This window comes from Delphinapterus leucas, chromosome X (assembly GCF_059928025.1).
Source record: "Delphinapterus leucas isolate spDelLeu-1000000601 "Yukka" chromosome X, BTC_Dleu_Yukka2, whole genome shotgun sequence".
In the NCBI taxonomy this organism is placed as follows: Eukaryota; Metazoa; Chordata; class Mammalia; order Artiodactyla; family Monodontidae; genus Delphinapterus; species Delphinapterus leucas.
The window spans coordinates 105,545,575-105,562,240 of NC_143150.1; the positions used below are offsets into that span (position 1 = coordinate 105,545,575).

Consider the following 16,666-nt stretch of genomic DNA (forward strand, 5'->3'; position numbering starts at 1 on the left):
CCATTGTGCCTGATGTCACATATAATTACAATTTCTCAGAAAGAAAATATTGGCATTTCTTCTGTTTCCTTAGCAGCCTAAGAACGTGGTCTGCTTAAATGATTTATTTATACTCGTTAGAGACCTTTTTATTTTAATTGTGCGTATTTTGCATTTAGCCTATGTAAAGCACTCGTGAGCTACCTTTTTTATTTGTTTTAATTGTGTCATTAGAAAGCTATGGAAAGCTTGATATGTTTTTGTTTTGGTTTGGTTTATTTGCTTCATTTTTCTGTAAAAAAGAAATAATTAGCAACCAGAGTTAGGGTTATAGAAAGTAGTTTCCAAGGAAATTAAAATAACTCAAATGTGTACAACTTGTTCTTATAGGCAAAAACCTTTTCCTTTCTGATCAATTCCGTTCTGTTCCTCATTTTCATTTTATATTTGTGAAGGCAAAATGAACATGCATAAAGAAGAAAGAAGACAGACACTATAAGTGTGGTTAAGCTATAATTCAGCCTTTAGGAGCATTGGAGTTATAAGCTTCATAGTGAAGCCATGACCTGAAAGATGAAGAATTATGATAGATGCAAGTGAGAAGATGTTAAAAAAGAATTTATGCTTTTGTATTTGGGTGCACTCTCTTTTCCAATAATATGAAGAGAAACTAGAGATCATTTTTCTTAAAAACATGAGGATTCCTTATGGAAAAAAATGCAGGAGTTAATTGCTATTCTTTTAGTGCCACAAGTTTGGAAGTGTGGTGACTCTGAGGGAGAACCATAGTTAAAATAATTACTGATAGTTGCTTGGGAAATAAAAGTGCTAGATGTGTTCATGCCTACAAACTTCATATTGTTTTCCTAAAGTCTTCTTTTTTTTTTAATTTAACCTACCCCAAGTCATCCTGATTATGCTACATCTAGGTCACGAGTTCTGAATCTGCTTCATTATTTATGTCCGTATTCAGTTTGCTCATCCAAAGTGATCATGCCCAAATAGGAGCACGTACAAGAATTGCCCTGAAAATGGAACGCAAGGAAGACAGTGAAAAAAAAAAACAGCATAATATTTTGCCCGCAGGCTGCCACAGTAAAAACTGATGCTGGAATGCAGTGCAGTCGCATCTCTATTAAAAAAGGATACATGTTTCAGTGGCATAATTTATTGTCAAGAATGTCTCTACCAGAGGCAAAAGTGATCCTAACGGCAGAGGGAAGTCCTCATTCAATCTGCAAACTACCCCCTGTGTCTTAGCTCCACACAATCCCTTAGTATTTGGCAGAACTTATGGAAAGGGTGGAATGTATCAGTTTTGTTCGAAGTCGATGGGATAGCCTTATAATGTTAGCAATGAGAATTCACATAAGAAGTCTCCTGCAAAAAAAAAAAAAAAAAAAAAAAAACAAAGTACATGACACCCAAAGTCCAAGGGTTAAAGGAAGTTGGGGAACTGGAGGACGTTAGTCTATGTAGTGGATGCCGTTGGCACCCCAGCCAGATTCCTCGACTCGGCCGGCACACTCATCACACAGCACCTCTGAGTGCTGGCTGATAAGGACTCATAGTTGCACCCTTTTCCAGAAAACCTTCCTCAGCCGAAAGGAAGGCCCCTTGCCTGGGACCTCATACCACCCCTTCTCCTCTAAGACTGCCAGGGGGAAGCTAGCAGCCAATAACCGATGGACATTGGAAGAGAAAAGGACAAACCTCTTTGTCTTAAGGTGGGACATTTTATGGTATAATTTGTGTGCCAGAGCTTCCTATGAGACAAGGTTGATGCTGTTTTCCACCTGAGACCACATCCTTACTTAGCTTTTCTGCCCTACCTCCTGCTTCTCTCACTCTTCTCTTAAAAGCGCTCAGACTCTGCTTCCCGAAGGCAGTCGGTATCTGAGACAAAAGCTGGATCTACATCCTGGGCACTACACCAGGTGGGAAGCCAACCAGAGTAAAGAGTCAAGAATAGGAGATAACAATGGAAGTCTCCAAGCCTGATGCATTTCATGAAAGCCTTGCCTACATCTCCTCTTGTGTTTCTTTGTTATTGGTCCAACCACATTTGAGTAGCTCATTCCCCCCAGCTATTTAAGAGGCTCCAGGAGGGCTTTGAGCTTCTGGGCAGAGCAGGATATGGTCCTTGACTCTTTTGGTTCCAGCGGTGGCCATTCACTCCCATCAGGATGATACACGCGTCCAGAAATGCAGAAGCTGCAGAACATAGCTGGGCTGTACCTACCCCCAATTCTGGGTAACTGACTTCTGTGAAGCCTTCCCTGAGCCACATGTAGAAGCCTCAATACCAGAACCAAAGACCTGGATTTGCAGGACATGATTTCCATTTCTTCCCCCTCAGCTACTAAGCCAGTGTGAAGAATCCTGGGACTTCTCCTAACACTCTTTTTAGGCTATTTTTTTCGGGCTTTTCGTTCACAGTTTTTTGTTCAGCAAGGTTTCATTGTAGAGACAAATGCAGTTAGCCCCTACTTCGTTTCTTCGATAGTATTTGTCACGTAAATTTCTCTGCCCAGTGTATATAGCCCTAGAATGACATTTCATTGTCAGATCAGACTAATTTTGAATTCCTGGTAAGTGAGATAGGAGCTCTACGAAGTAGTAGGTTAAGATTTCAGGAACAGTGTTTGATATCATTAAGAAGGGAAGAGTTTCAGATTCTCAGGAGCACCATTACTATATAAATAAAGTGGTGTATATATATGTCAGATATATAGACATATAACTGTGATATGTATATCACATCACACAATTTATAAACTCCTAAATGGCAGAGCTAATTCAAGCATCCCAGAGTCTCCTCTCCTTCTTGATTGCTTGTACAGCTAATCTTGCTATGGCCTTTCTTGGTTTGTCCTGAACCTCCGCCATTGACCCCTCTACTTTCTCTCCATCTACGAGCCTCATCTTGCTTCACTTCCCTCTGAATCCAGTTTAGCTGTGTTTTGCGATCACATCTGGCTAAAATTTAAACTCTCTTGTCCCTAGGTATTTGTGCCACAACCATCTGACAGAATCCCAAACTTGGTTCTGCTAAAAAGATGTGGTCTTCAGCCTCACATGAGCCCTCAACACTGTTTGGCAGCCTCGCTGCGTTTCTTTGGTCACCTCCCTCTCACAGTCTCTCTCACAACTAATTCAAATGTTCCCGCTTACCCTTAATTCATGTTTTCATTCAACGAATATTCATTGCACACTGATTATATGCCAGGTCTGTTGCTTCCTACTTCACGGAGGCCCCCCAAAGTCAAAGTGCCTCAACTTACCTTTTCCAGTGCTCCAAACTGACCTTCTGTGCCTTGCAGAATAGTCCTTAACTATCAAGTCAAAATTGCTCCCTCAGAAATAATGTTCCCTTGTTAATAGACAGTTCCTTCCTTTTGTTGCAAAGTGGTTGATGACTGAGCTTCTGAGTCTATATTTGAACAAATCTTTACATAAAGATCAAAGCTCTGACAAGCAATTAAACATCATAAAAAAGGAGAACTTGACATATTAGACTTATTATCATTCTAAATCAGTACTTTTATAATCAGACAGCATTTAATGAAGTGAAAATTCTGCCTGCATGAAACTAGTCATAATAAAATTAGACTTGGTTTGCTCTTTCATGGTGCACATATTCCAGATGTTTAAGTGATTCAGAGAAAACCCAGAGTATAATGGCTCCCTTGAATGTTTTCTCACTTATTGCTTCCACACTAGAATAAAATCTAATGAAACTCTGGCAGTATTTAAATAGCACATCGTATTGTTCAGAGTCAGCCTTACTTTTTGACATTTTATGTTTAGTGTTTAATAATTTAAATGTAAATGTCTGTGTGCATTAATAATTAAATTAGCAGTATTAGAAGTGCTAATATTTGAAATACAGTCAAACGCAATGTTACATCCACTTAAATGAGATGGTACCTGTATTCACTCTTCACATAGTATGTCCTGTGACTCAGTGTTTAGGGGACCGTGCTTCTTGTTATGTACACTTCTAGGCATTGACAACTTACAGCAGTGAGCCATCCTCAGGTGGTATGCCACCAGAACCTAGGTCAGATGTCAAAGTGAAGACTGACTTAAACACTCTCCTGCCTCCTTTTTCTTTTTTTTTTTTTTAAACATCTTTATTGGGGTATAATTGCTTTACAATGGTGTGTTAGTTTCTGCTTTATAACAAAGCGAATCAGTTATCCATATACATATGTTCCCATACCTCTTCCCTCCCTCCCACCCTCCCTATCCCACCCCTCTAGGTGGTCACAAAGCACCGAGCTGACCTCCCTGTGCTATGCGGCTGCTTCCCACTAGCTATCTATTTTACGTTTGGTAGTGTATAGATGTCCATGGCATTCTCTCACTTTGTCATTTCTCTTCCTCTCTTTTCCACCATCAGCTATCTCCTTTCCTCTATTCTCATGTGCTTAGTTCCCTCACGATGACCTCTAGCCGGCTGAAGTTCTTCCTTCTGCTCGGGCCCATCACAATTATCGCCCCAAGGTGAACCTCTGCACCAAATTCTCTCTTTAGCAGCTGACCTCCCCCTAATCAAAGCTTCCGTTTATCTTAACAGAGACTTAGGCATTCAGATTAAACAGAACATATGGCTTTTCTCCCTTAATAATAACAGTAGTAGCAGTAGCAGTGGTAATAAAATCGTAGTAGTCAAAATTTAAAATAGATGCTCTCTATTCCAACTCAGTTAGGACATAGAGTTTAACAGTTAATTGAAAAAGCCAGTTAAATTAGGGAATCATAAAACATATGTCTTAAACATTTTATTCTATGTTAAAATAGTCACTAATATCTTAATGTTGTTTGAAGGTTTTTTCTTTGAGTGTAAATTCTCTGATTAGAGTTCTCCATAAATCACACTGATAACACAGACGTTCTGATTTCCAGTTCAGGTTTCCTTAATGCAGACAGAGTTCACTGGGAAACATGAGAAGCATTCTGAATACAGAATCTTTCTAAAATTTTCAGGTCGTTTTCCTACTCTTTTACAGTTGTCTTGTCCACACCCAATTCAGTAATACTTCCTTTTCTTTTAAAGCAATTTTCCAGAATATTTAACCATATTTTTATAGAAATAATAGCTTATTTTCTTCTTAGACTTATATTTCTTTGGTTTAGGAAATCTTTCATTAAATTATGTAGTTGCAATACTAATTGGCAAAAGCAGGTTTGAGAACATACACACATTGACAAGTCAACTAATGAGAGCTGAACGCCATGCATACTGACAGGTATCTCTGACATCTTATTTAGAGGTTGTTAGAGGCACCAGTCAGTATGTTTCCCAGACAAATGAAGACTCTGGCTAATCTGATGAGTCTTAAGTGGAGATCAGTTAAGGGAACTTCTACTGTAATTGGTAGATACAAGCAAAAAAACAGAAGCCACAAAATCCCATGACAGTGTGTGTGTGCACGCGCGGGCTGGGGTGGGGGTGGCTGGGGGGAGGAGGGGGAGGGAGCGGGGGAGAGGGGAAAGGAGACTGAGTGTTGCGATTAATCATGAATGCTGGAACTTATTTTTTAATCTCCTTCATCCTCCAAAACATTGATGCAGGATTAAAAATCTGTGTCCAGGACTTTGGGGAAGAAAGTGAAAATCAAAATCCTCTAATAAGAGACCCTTGAACCATGTACATTATGTAATCCAAGGGGGGCTGAAATCTAGATATGACTTAACTGACATGGATACTGAACTCGACAGCTGAGAACCTCACTAGTGAAGGCAGCGATTAGTGTACAGGGTTAATCTGCACTATTGTCAGATTCTGCCTGGCTATCCTGCCATCTCTGCGATGGTTCCTACTTACAGCCCCCACTCATGTGATATTTACTTGTGGCTACTAGAAACTCATGTTATTACCCAGAAGACAGTGGTTCCATTTTTGTAATCATCGTTCTTGTCCGGGTTTCCCCAAATGACATTTAAGAAATCTGTTTTCTGGGCCTCCCTGGTGGCGCAGTGGTTGAGAGTCCGCCTGCCGATGCAGGGGACACGGGTTCGTGCCCCGGTCCGGGAAGATCCCACGTGCCGCGGAGCGGCTGGGCCCGTGAGCCATGGCCGCTGGGCCTGCGCGTCCGGAGCCTGTGCTCCGCAACGGGAGAGGCCACAACAGTGAGAGGCCCGCGTACCGCAAGAAACAAGAACAAACGACAAACAAACAAAAAATCTGTTTTCTAACCTTTCTATTATGCAAAAACAGTGTGATTATGGATCATTTCCTTTTAGAGATACGAATTCCCGTTTATGGAGTTTAACTGCCTCTCTCCATGGGCACTTACTATGATTCTTTTTTTTTAAATTTATTTATTCATTTATTTTTGGCTGCATTGGGTCTTTGTTGCTGCACACAGGCTTTCTCTAGTTGTGGCGAGCAGGGGCTACTCTTCGTTGCAGTGCGCGGGCTTCTTGTTGCGGTGGCTTCTCTTGTTGCTGAGCACCAGCTGTACGCGTGCAGGCTCAGAAGTTGTGGCTCGCGGGCTCCAGAGCGCAGGCTCAGTAGTTGTGGCACGCGGACTTAGTTGCTCCATGGCATGTGGGATCTTCCCAGACCAGGGCTTGAACCCATGTCCCCTGCATTGGCAGGCGGCTTATTAACCACTGCGCCACCAGGGAAGTCCTACTATGATTCTTCTAATCCATGTATTTATTTATAAGGAAATGGAATAATATACTATCAATTCCTATATGAACTTTCTTAGTTTCAGAATGATTCCTATGACATTCCACTGACATGAAATCGAATAAAGATAAAAACATCTGATATGATTTTTTCGCATCCGTGTGGTCAGTCAGAACGGTTTCTTTTGTTTTTCTTTGTTTATTTTTTTGATATATGATTCACATACCATAAAATCCGTCCTTTTAAAGTGTATAATTCAGTGGTGTATAGTATAGTCACAGAGCTGTGCCGCCATCACTACTAATTCCAGAATATTTTTATCACTCCCAGAAGGAACCCCATGATTCTTTAATATAATATTTTTAATGACCACTTTTTAAAAAACTGTAAGTTCAACAGAGTGATTGTCACAATGTCCTTATTATCTAAGAACTATGTAAGAGTCTTATACTCCATATGATACCACATTTTAGTGATGAGATATTCAGTTTGATTTGAGAGGATAATGCCATTCTTATTTAGAATGTACGTACTGGTTCCTGTCATTTGGAGTCAGAAGGAACTGGAAGGTTATAGATGAAGTCGGTGTAAACAGTGGTTTTATCAACAAAGTGAACCACAAAAATAACACCTGCCCAGATCAAGCAAGTCAGAACAGCACGCATAGCCAAGTAAGTGATGCTGTCCTTGTGCACAGACATTGTATTACACAAACTGTTCTCCGAAGTGAGGGAATTTGTCCCTTAGAAATTGCTCATTGGACACTGGGACATCATGCATCGCGTTAAAGATCCATAAATGTCATCTCAATAGGGTAGATATGATGCATGGTAATATCCTCCCCGTATCTGCATAGGGTTCTTCTCAACAGATTGTCATGATGCATTGCATCACAGAATCCTGCTGTAGTGCTTCAGAGACAGTTGAGAAGCCCCATGGGAGCCTCCTTCAGTCATTACTACAAGGACTAAAATACCAGGAGACCTGGAAGTCATTCTTAGGATTTGACAAAATACCCTAATCTCTAAATGAATCGACTTATTATGTCGTTGGTGCAAAGTAGGAATGTAATATTTTACGATTGAGTACATCTTTTACTGTTAAAAAAGAAAGCATCCATTTTCGGTTGGGAGATGAGTAGAATTTAGAGTCTAGCAGCATTGTATTTTTCCTTTTCCTTTGCCAATCCTCAATTTCTTTGGAAAGGTAATTTAATTGTTAAGAATATGCACTTTGGAGGCTGACAAAGCTGAGTACGTAACCCCGGTTCCCCAAGTTTGACCCATGGGGCCTTGGGCAAGGTTTAACCTCTGCGATTTTGTTTTCTCATGTATAAAATGAGAATTCGCCAACTACCAACCGCATAGTGTTTTTGTGTAAATAAAATCAGATTACGTTTGGACAGAGCTCATCACAGGATTAGGCACCTAGGAAGTGCTCAATAGATATTAGCTATCCACCCATTAACAAATCTTCATTGTCATAATGCCACTATAATAGAGCAAATGTTGCTGACACCTCCAGCAAAATACAATACTTTGTAGTTCCCATGTGCCTGGTTTTTTTTTTTTTTTGCTTTAAATGTTCTCATCTTCCATTTTGCCCTTGACTATGTCACACAGGCACTTCGAGGAGAAATTGCACCTCTCAGAGAGAATGTAAGCCACATCAATGACCTTGCTCGCCAGCTCACCACGTTGGGCATTCAGCTGTCACCATATAACCTCAGCACTCTGGAAGACCTGAGCACCAGATGGAAGCTTCTGCAGGTAGGCATATTATAAGCATTGCGGTTCCTTCTGTCAGTAAGAGAATATACAGATAAAGCTTGTTTGTAAGGAACAATAAAAGTAATTTCTTCATGTGATACTCATGATAATATTTTGTGAGTGTAGGATATTTTGTATTATTTGATAATTCCCTATGTGTATGTTTTCAAGCCTATTAATATTCATTTTTTAATGGCTTAGAGTTAGACTTTACTATATCTTGCAATAAACATGGAAGATAACGCTGAATCATGCTGGAAGAACTAAATTACTGGCATGCAATTGCTTTGTACTATCATCGCTTGGATTCTTAACACACCTTTCCTTTTGGAATCCTAATTTAACCAAGAGTCAATGGTAAGACACATTCTGAATCTTTTAAAGAAAGATCATCCTATCACAAACCCACACAACGAAGTTTTTCATAGGTTTGCATAGTAAATAAAGGGAATGTAGGTGTGCTCAAGGTCACACTTACTGGCTGTGGGACCTCTGGCAAGTTATTTAACTTTTCTGTGCCTCAGTGTTTCATCTGAAGAAAATGGGGATGTTAAATGTTTCTAAAACCTTTGTCTATTATCAGGACGAGTAAGTCAAAATACATGGGAAATGCTCAGTAAAGTACTAGCCACATGGTCAGCACTGTGTGAGTTCTAGTTCTTGGTGTTATTGCGGTTACGATTGTTATTATTATAGCATACAGGTTTTGGAATCAGACTTACTTGAAGTCACTTGTCCTCTTTGATTGTCCATTTCCTCATCTCCAGCATGCTTGCTGTAATATTAAAGGAACTAATTCAGGTAGAGTTATTGGTACAGTACCTGGCTCACAGTAGGAACTCAGAATATGTAATGGTGGAATAGGTGTGTCTATATGTTCAGTGCGTGAAGGCCACCATTATACCCCCAAACCTTAAAACTTGTTTGACCATCGAATTAAGGAATTGTTTCTCTCTTTTTCTGGTTTCGTAAGATGCACAGAGTATGCTTCTGGGGACAGAGAGGAGAGAGGAAACTGGGTTTAAAAATATTTGTTTTCCAGATTCAGCTACTTATAATATGTTTACATTTTACTTCCAGTCTGTTTTAAATTGCAGATATCATTTTTAAGTTTTGTAATCTTAGATATTATCTTGCAGTTTGTAATTTTCCCTTAATATTTTTTATATACATTGATTTATTTTTGGCTGCATTGGGTCTTTGTTGCTGCGCGCGGGCTTTCTCATTGCGGTGGCTTCTCTTGTTGTGGAGCACGGGCTCTAGGCGCGCAGGCTTCAGTAGATGTGGCACGTGGGCTCAGTAGTCGTGGCTCGTGGGCTCTAGAGCACAGGCTCAGCGGTTGTGGCGGACGGGCTTAGTTGCTCCGTGGCACGTGGGACCTTCCCGGACCAGAGCTCGAACCCATGTCCCTGCGTTGGCAGGCGGATTCTCAACCACTGCGCCACCAGGGAAGTCCCTCCCTTAATATTATAAAATGGGCTTTTTGTACATTACAGTACTCTTTAAGTAAAGATTATTATAATGGGTACATATTGAGATGACTATATTATAATTTATATTTGTATACTAAAATAAAAATAAAAATATTTCTTTTCAGTGTTTCAGTAAGAAAAAAAATGGTAAACCAGATTACTTTTCCTATTGGCAGTCCATTTAGGGGTGTGACTGAAAGTCCTGTTAAAGAATTGCTAGATCTTTAATAAAAACAAGTTCCAAACTCAAGACCTCTTGAGATCTCATATAATTTAATTTTTGTTGTGATGGATAGTCTTGAAATACATGTATGATAGATTGTTATAAGTGGCATTGACTAAAGCAAGGCAATATATTTAAGAGATTACATGCATTTCTATGTCTATTTGCTCCCTAGTGGTTAAGTACTATTAAAATCTTATCGGTTTCATCCTTAGTATGTTTCTCAATTTAAACATAAATAAGGAAAGTAATAAATGTCCAAGGAAAACCAACGGACACATTCGTTCCATTCAAGCACTCTTGAACTATTATCTTAAAATTTCTTTTAGTGAGCTGAATGTCCCATTTGCTTTCAGAATGTGATGTAAATCTGTGACAATGGCATGTAAATTTACAAATGAGATAAAAATATTATGATAGGAAAAGTTAAAAAAAATCAATGCTAAGTGATCCATCATAGTTGCACTGTTATTTAAATATAAAGTATGAGAAAATATGAATAGCTTAATTTGTATCCATTCTTTAAAATGAATAAGGACTTGGTTATAAATATAGGGAAGTACATAAAAGAAGGTAGTGTGATGTCGTAAAAGGAGTGTAGGAGTGAATAGTAGAATACCTAACTTCAACCTGAAGCTCAGCTATTATTTGACCATGTTATCTTGGGAAAGCCATTTGACGTCTCCCAGCTTCTATTTCCTCGTTTGTAAAACGAGGTAATGCATTTCGTCTTAGGTCACAGCCAGTTCAGTCCTATGATTGTGTATGTGGATATCTGGGGGAGATACACATATGACAAAATTTAGTCTAGAATCAGTGGAGTTGCTTCCTCTTCATAATACAAACGTGACCTGTTGGGGTTATGTTCCTCCTCCTATCAATATAACTCTAACTTTTCAACCCCTCATCTCCAACACACATGTAACACAGCCTTCTCATATTAAATAATTCAGCTGGCGGCATACGCTCTTATTGTGGCAGATTCCACACGTTGCTATTTTTTAACGTGACCTTAAGAATAGGCTTAAAAAGTGTTTTTAGCAGAAAGCTGATAAATACAAGGTTTGGGGTTGCACATAACTGAGTCAAGTTGATTCCACTGTTTTCTTTGACCAGAATTCTAACCACTCGGCTATATTATAAATGTTGAGTCCTTGTTCAGAAAGTGAACAAAGCAAGAAGTGAGGTTCATATCAAACAACTTTATCCCCATCACTGGAAGGGCAACTCATACATCCTGTTGAGAACCTTTTACATTTAGAAGAATGTATGTGAGACTAAAGCATTACCCAGCTTCTGTGGAGGGGAGTGTGAGCCCACCATTATTACGACATCATATTTCTGTGAAAATAAAGAACTCATTCACTTACAGTGCTATGTCAGTTAACTAAAATCATGACAAAAGTGTGAGTTCATCTTAGCTTCTGTGTCTGGTAAGACAAAGAAAAACCAGGAATGGAGAGTTGGGGTAGTGGGAAGGCAGATATAAGCCTAAGAAAAAGAGTCTTACATTTGAGCAAATAGTGTAACAGGAGAAGTAGAGTGACATACTACCAGGCTGTGTCTACTTGATATCAGAATATCCTGGGTTTAGTTACATGATCCATTAATTTTGACTTAAAAAAGGCATGCTGGTTTTTTAGCTGTGTGTAATATCTCTCAAAATGATAGGAACACATAAAGCACATAGGTATGAACATCAGTAGCAATGTAAGACCCAGTCACAGAGTGTCTGTACATAGAAATAGAATGTATAGGGAGTTCTGGATTTATATTGAATCCACGAATAGGAGTATAGAGACATTGATTTGCCCATTTGAAACTCTCTGTGGGAATGAAATCCTATTTTCTCCCTCAGAATAGACACGTTGGTGTGGATGTTTCTGTGAGACCATCGGACAATGTGTTTTGGACAAAGGAAACCATCATTCCTTGTAGTTACAAAGGGTTTTCGTGTACATTACCTCACTTAATCCTCAAAACATTATGATTACGTATTACGATTACATAGTATCACTGTTCCCTTGTACAAGTAAGGAAACTGAGACTTACAGAGACGGTAGGTGACACAATGACAGTCAGACAGCTTTTAGGTGTCAGTCACGATCTGAATCAGTTGTGAACTGCAACTCCCTACCCTTTTTGTTGCCTCTTCTCACAGTCCTGTTAAGTTTGGACTTTGTGTAACAGAGTCATACTTTAAAGCTATTTTGGGCAACACGATACTTCACTTTTTTTCATGCTTCACTTCTTTTTTAAACAATTCTCAGGGATATCAACTTTGAAAGCTTCCTTTACAAGCCAATGGATTAATGAGCCCAGTTCACTGTACCCCTTAAAAGCACACCTGTCGTTTCAAATACAAAATTATACAGCATTATATTCCTCATTGTCTTTATAACTCAGCAGTTGTACTAAAATCAACCAAAGGTGATTTTAATGAATTAGCTCTCAACGTGGGACCAATGTTAATACCTGATCCAGTAGAAATGGGTATTGAAACCCAATGGGAAGAAAAACTGATGATAAACCTTTCTAATTTTGAAGCATCGCACACACTTTTAGTGCCATAGTTGTGCTCTTTAGTCACCAAACACAAGTACTATAGGGAAGTACTACTAGGGAGTGTTCTGCCCATTTCTCTGCATCATGAGTAAACCCATGAATAGCAACAGAAGCTGCAAATACACTTTAATATAAAATGTAAATGCTTCGTTCACTGTAGGATGTATGAAATGTAATCACTTGAAAAGTATTGAATATGAAGACATTTCCATGCATGACATTCTTTAAATATGTTTAAGGACAGCGTCATGAATTATGTGCTTTTAAAGGTTTCCTAAGATTCTTCCAAAGTCATGCGGGCAGTTACATACTCCATCGTCACATCTCTGTGGTAACTTTCTGTCACAGGGATGTAGACCCTCATCTCCTATATACTCCATTTCTTCTTTCATTCTTTCCTTCTTTCATTCAGTCAGCAGTGATTAAGCATCTACTATGTAGCAACCAGACATTGTAATTGTCCTATCTGGTCCAGGGACATAGTGACCAAAACTCCCTTCACTGCTTACGCCATCTTAAGCAAAGTTTTTTTGTTTGTTTGTTTTTATAAATTTATTTATTTATTTTTGGCTGCGTTGAGGCTTCGTTGTTGCGCGTGGGCTTTCTCTAGTTGTGGCGAGCGGGGGCTGCTCTTCGTTGCAGTGCACAGGCTTCTCATTGCGGTGGCTTCTCTTGTTGTGGAGCACGGGCTCTAGGTACGTAGGCTTCAGTAGTTGTGGCGCACAGGCTCAGTAGTTCTGGCTTATGGGCTCTGGAGCACAGGCTCAGTAGTTGTAGCGCCCTGGCTTAGTTGCTCCGCGGCATGTGGGATCTTCCCAGACCAAGGCTCGAACCCATGTCCCCTGCATTGGCAGGCGGATTCTTAACCACTGCGCCACCAGGGAAGCCCTTAAGCAAAGTTTTATAGATGAATTTTCTTTCCTTACTTCCATATTGGCCCACCCTCCCTCCCTTTCTCCATCTTATAAACAAATATATATGTGTGTGTGTGTGTGTGTGTGTGTGTGTGTGTATGTGTGTATATATATATATGCGCTGTTGTGACATTAATACTGTAAAAGTAGTACCTTTTCAGATCTCTGGTTTACAAATTGTTCAATAATTTCTGACTGGGAGTTTGGTCTGTGTAATAAGATTAGCAAGATTCGTGGAAGGTCATGGAACCATATTTAGCTGGCCAACAGAAATATTTGCGTGGCTTCATTTTTTAAAAAAAAACTAAACAAGATTTTTAATTGAAAAAAATTAGAAGTTCCAACGGAGAAGGTTATGTTCTTTACTTGGGTGAGATAGGTTTTTGAAGCAGGCTTCTGTTCAGCTATCGCTTGGCCAAAAAGTTCGTTCGGGTCATCATACCATTGTACAGAACAACCCGAACGAACTTTTTGGCCAACCCAGTGTATATGTACGTATGTTCTTATCGTCGTTGAGTACATGATTTGATCCTTTAAATGTGTTGGTGGATTTTGAACATTTTCCTTATGTTCTTTTTTTTTTAAGGATCTTGGGCTAATCGTTTTACGTTGTGGTTTATGGGGTCCCTTCTTGGCAGGAAGTGTAGTGAGCTGGGCAGTCTGCTCCTACAAATCGTGTGGACCCATTACCAACTGAGGGTGAGGAGAGGACAGCCAACTTTCTTCACTTCAGCTTTGCTGAGGGTTGGTTCTGCCGATGTCTCCTTAGCACGCCCTTCCGTGACGGTTGGTTCTGCCGATGTCTCCTTAGCACGCCCTTCCGTGACTTTTTCTTTAATAAGACCAAAAATGATTCTGCTTGTAGTTAGATCACGGAGCTGAGAAGAAAATAAGCCTTTGTCCATTCTCAGAGGAAATGTTTTCCTGCATCAGTGGTTCTCAAATGGCTGTGAGCCTCAGAATCACTTGGAAGACTTATTAAAACACAGATCACTGTATGATCACTGTGTGTGGGCCCCACTTGCAGAGTTTCTGATTCAGTAGGTCTGGGATGGGGCCTGAGATTCTGCATTTCTAACAAGCTCCCAAGTGAGGCTCCTGCTGGTCCAGAGCCCACACTTTGATAACCGTTATTCTACATTAAACACTTGCTGGGTACAGCTGGGTTTAAAAGGTTAAATATATATATGACTTCTGCAAGACACTTTGAGAACTTTAGAGTTACACTGTGGAAAATAAGCGTAATGTCATGCAGAAAATTCCGTATCAGAGGAGTGTTATTGTGCTACAAGAAGGTGGAGACCCAAGCGCTCATCTTTGAGGCAGAAAGAAAAGGGTGAAGGGAACTTTTAGTAGATTCCTGGGAACACCATGTGAATTTATAACTATAAATCTAAAATGTAAATATGCGTGAATATAATAAACATAATGTAAATATGAATTTATAGTTACTACATTGCAAGACACATGATCTAGATGTAGATACTGAGCCCTTGAATGTAGCCAGTCCAAATTGAAGTGTGTTGTAAGTATGATATACACATTAGGTTTCAAAGACTTAGTACCAAAAAAAAGGAATGTAAACCATCTCACTCATATTTTTGTATTGATTATATGTTGAGGTGAAAATATTTTGATGTATTTGGTTAAGTAAAATATATCATTATAATTACTCTCGCCCACTTCTTTTTTTTGATTATTCGAAGTTAGATATTTCTATTGAAAATGAACCAAGTGAGCCTGTAGCTTCAAGTAAAACAACCAACAGTGTTTCTTTTTTACTTTTTCAGTATGTCTACTAGAAAATTTAATAGTGTATGCAGCTCTCCTTATATTTCTGTTGGATAGCACTGGTCTAGAAGGTAAATCTGAAAACCTAGCATGGGTAAGAGTCACCTGCAGAGCTTGTTAAAATACCCCCCAAGACTCAGTAGGTATTGGCTGAAATCTGTGATTCTGCATTTCTATCAAGCTCCCAGGAGATGCTGTTGATCTGTGACCACGTATAAAAGATTCGTTCCCGAACTGTGGGTCACAGAGTTTTACGGAGAGGTGTAGAAATATATTTTTGCATGAAGCATTGTCTGTAGCTAGAATACAAAACTGTCTTGCCCATATACCAGTATTTTTCATAAATAAGTAACTGCAGGTGTGGGTACTAAACTCATACAGATTTTTATCGGTCGGTCACTTTTTCACAATTGACAGATACTAAGTAATACTTTTATTATGTGGGGATCCTCTAAGTCTTGGAAAGTTAATATGGGATCCACAGGCTTGAAAAGACTGAAAGCCACTATCTAAAAATATTGTAGGAAAAATTATTCTAACACATTCTAAACTGTAGGTAGCTCTTGTAAAAAGATTTCAACTATAACATCAAGTTTGATGTGCCCTTTGGCAGAAATTTTTTTAAGTTGAAGGTAAAGGAAATGAAAAGAACAAAGAGGAAAGAAGAATGCGTTTGTTTTAGAAAAGGTTGGGTCACAGAAGGATTTGTTGACATTAGGAATAGAATGACCCATGAAAAAAGGGACAGTTGAGTTCTAGGAAAACATCTTTTCAGTAAAGAGAGAACAATCATTTATGCTGAACCTCATCTCTGTTTAAAAAAAAAACAAAAACAGAAGTGAACAAGTCCCTTTAAAGATTTAAAGGAATGTGTAAATCTAAATGTCCAGGCTAGTTACAGCCCTTAGAACACACTTAGGTTAACGTGCACTGTCAAGCTTATGGACATTTTCCTCAGTCATTGTGGTTTACAATGTTTTTACAGCTAATTGTACTTTATTCAAGAGGAATGATACTGAAGTTGCCCAGGTACCCTTGAAAGTAACGTAGACCAGATGTTCCAGAGTCCAGCCTCCTCACCCCAAAGAAGAATGATCTAGTTCTCAAGGGCATACTTTATTTTTTTTTAAAGGCATCAGGATGCGTGGGACCATAGGGAGAAAAACGAATGATGTAGGGAGTGTGACCAAAAAAATTTATGAGGTACAAAATGAGAATGAAGCCAGTAGGAGTCAAAGATATGTTTATGAGTTAGAATGAAAGGCATATTAATTTTTTTAGAGATTTTACAAAGTGAACCAAAATCA

At 39.2% G+C, this 16,666-nt stretch overlaps 1 protein-coding gene across 1 annotated transcript in view; it reads left to right on the forward strand.

Moving 5' to 3' along the window:
• LOC149744375 (dystrophin-like) overlaps positions 1 to 16,666 on the forward strand; it is a 360,000-nt gene that overhangs the window by 261,645 nt on the left and 81,689 nt on the right. The window contains exon 11 of the mRNA XM_089904941.1: positions 8,248 to 8,394. Coding sequence (XP_089761067.1) covers positions 8,248 to 8,394 — 147 coding nt within the window. The remainder of the gene's footprint in view (positions 1 to 8,247; positions 8,395 to 16,666) is intronic.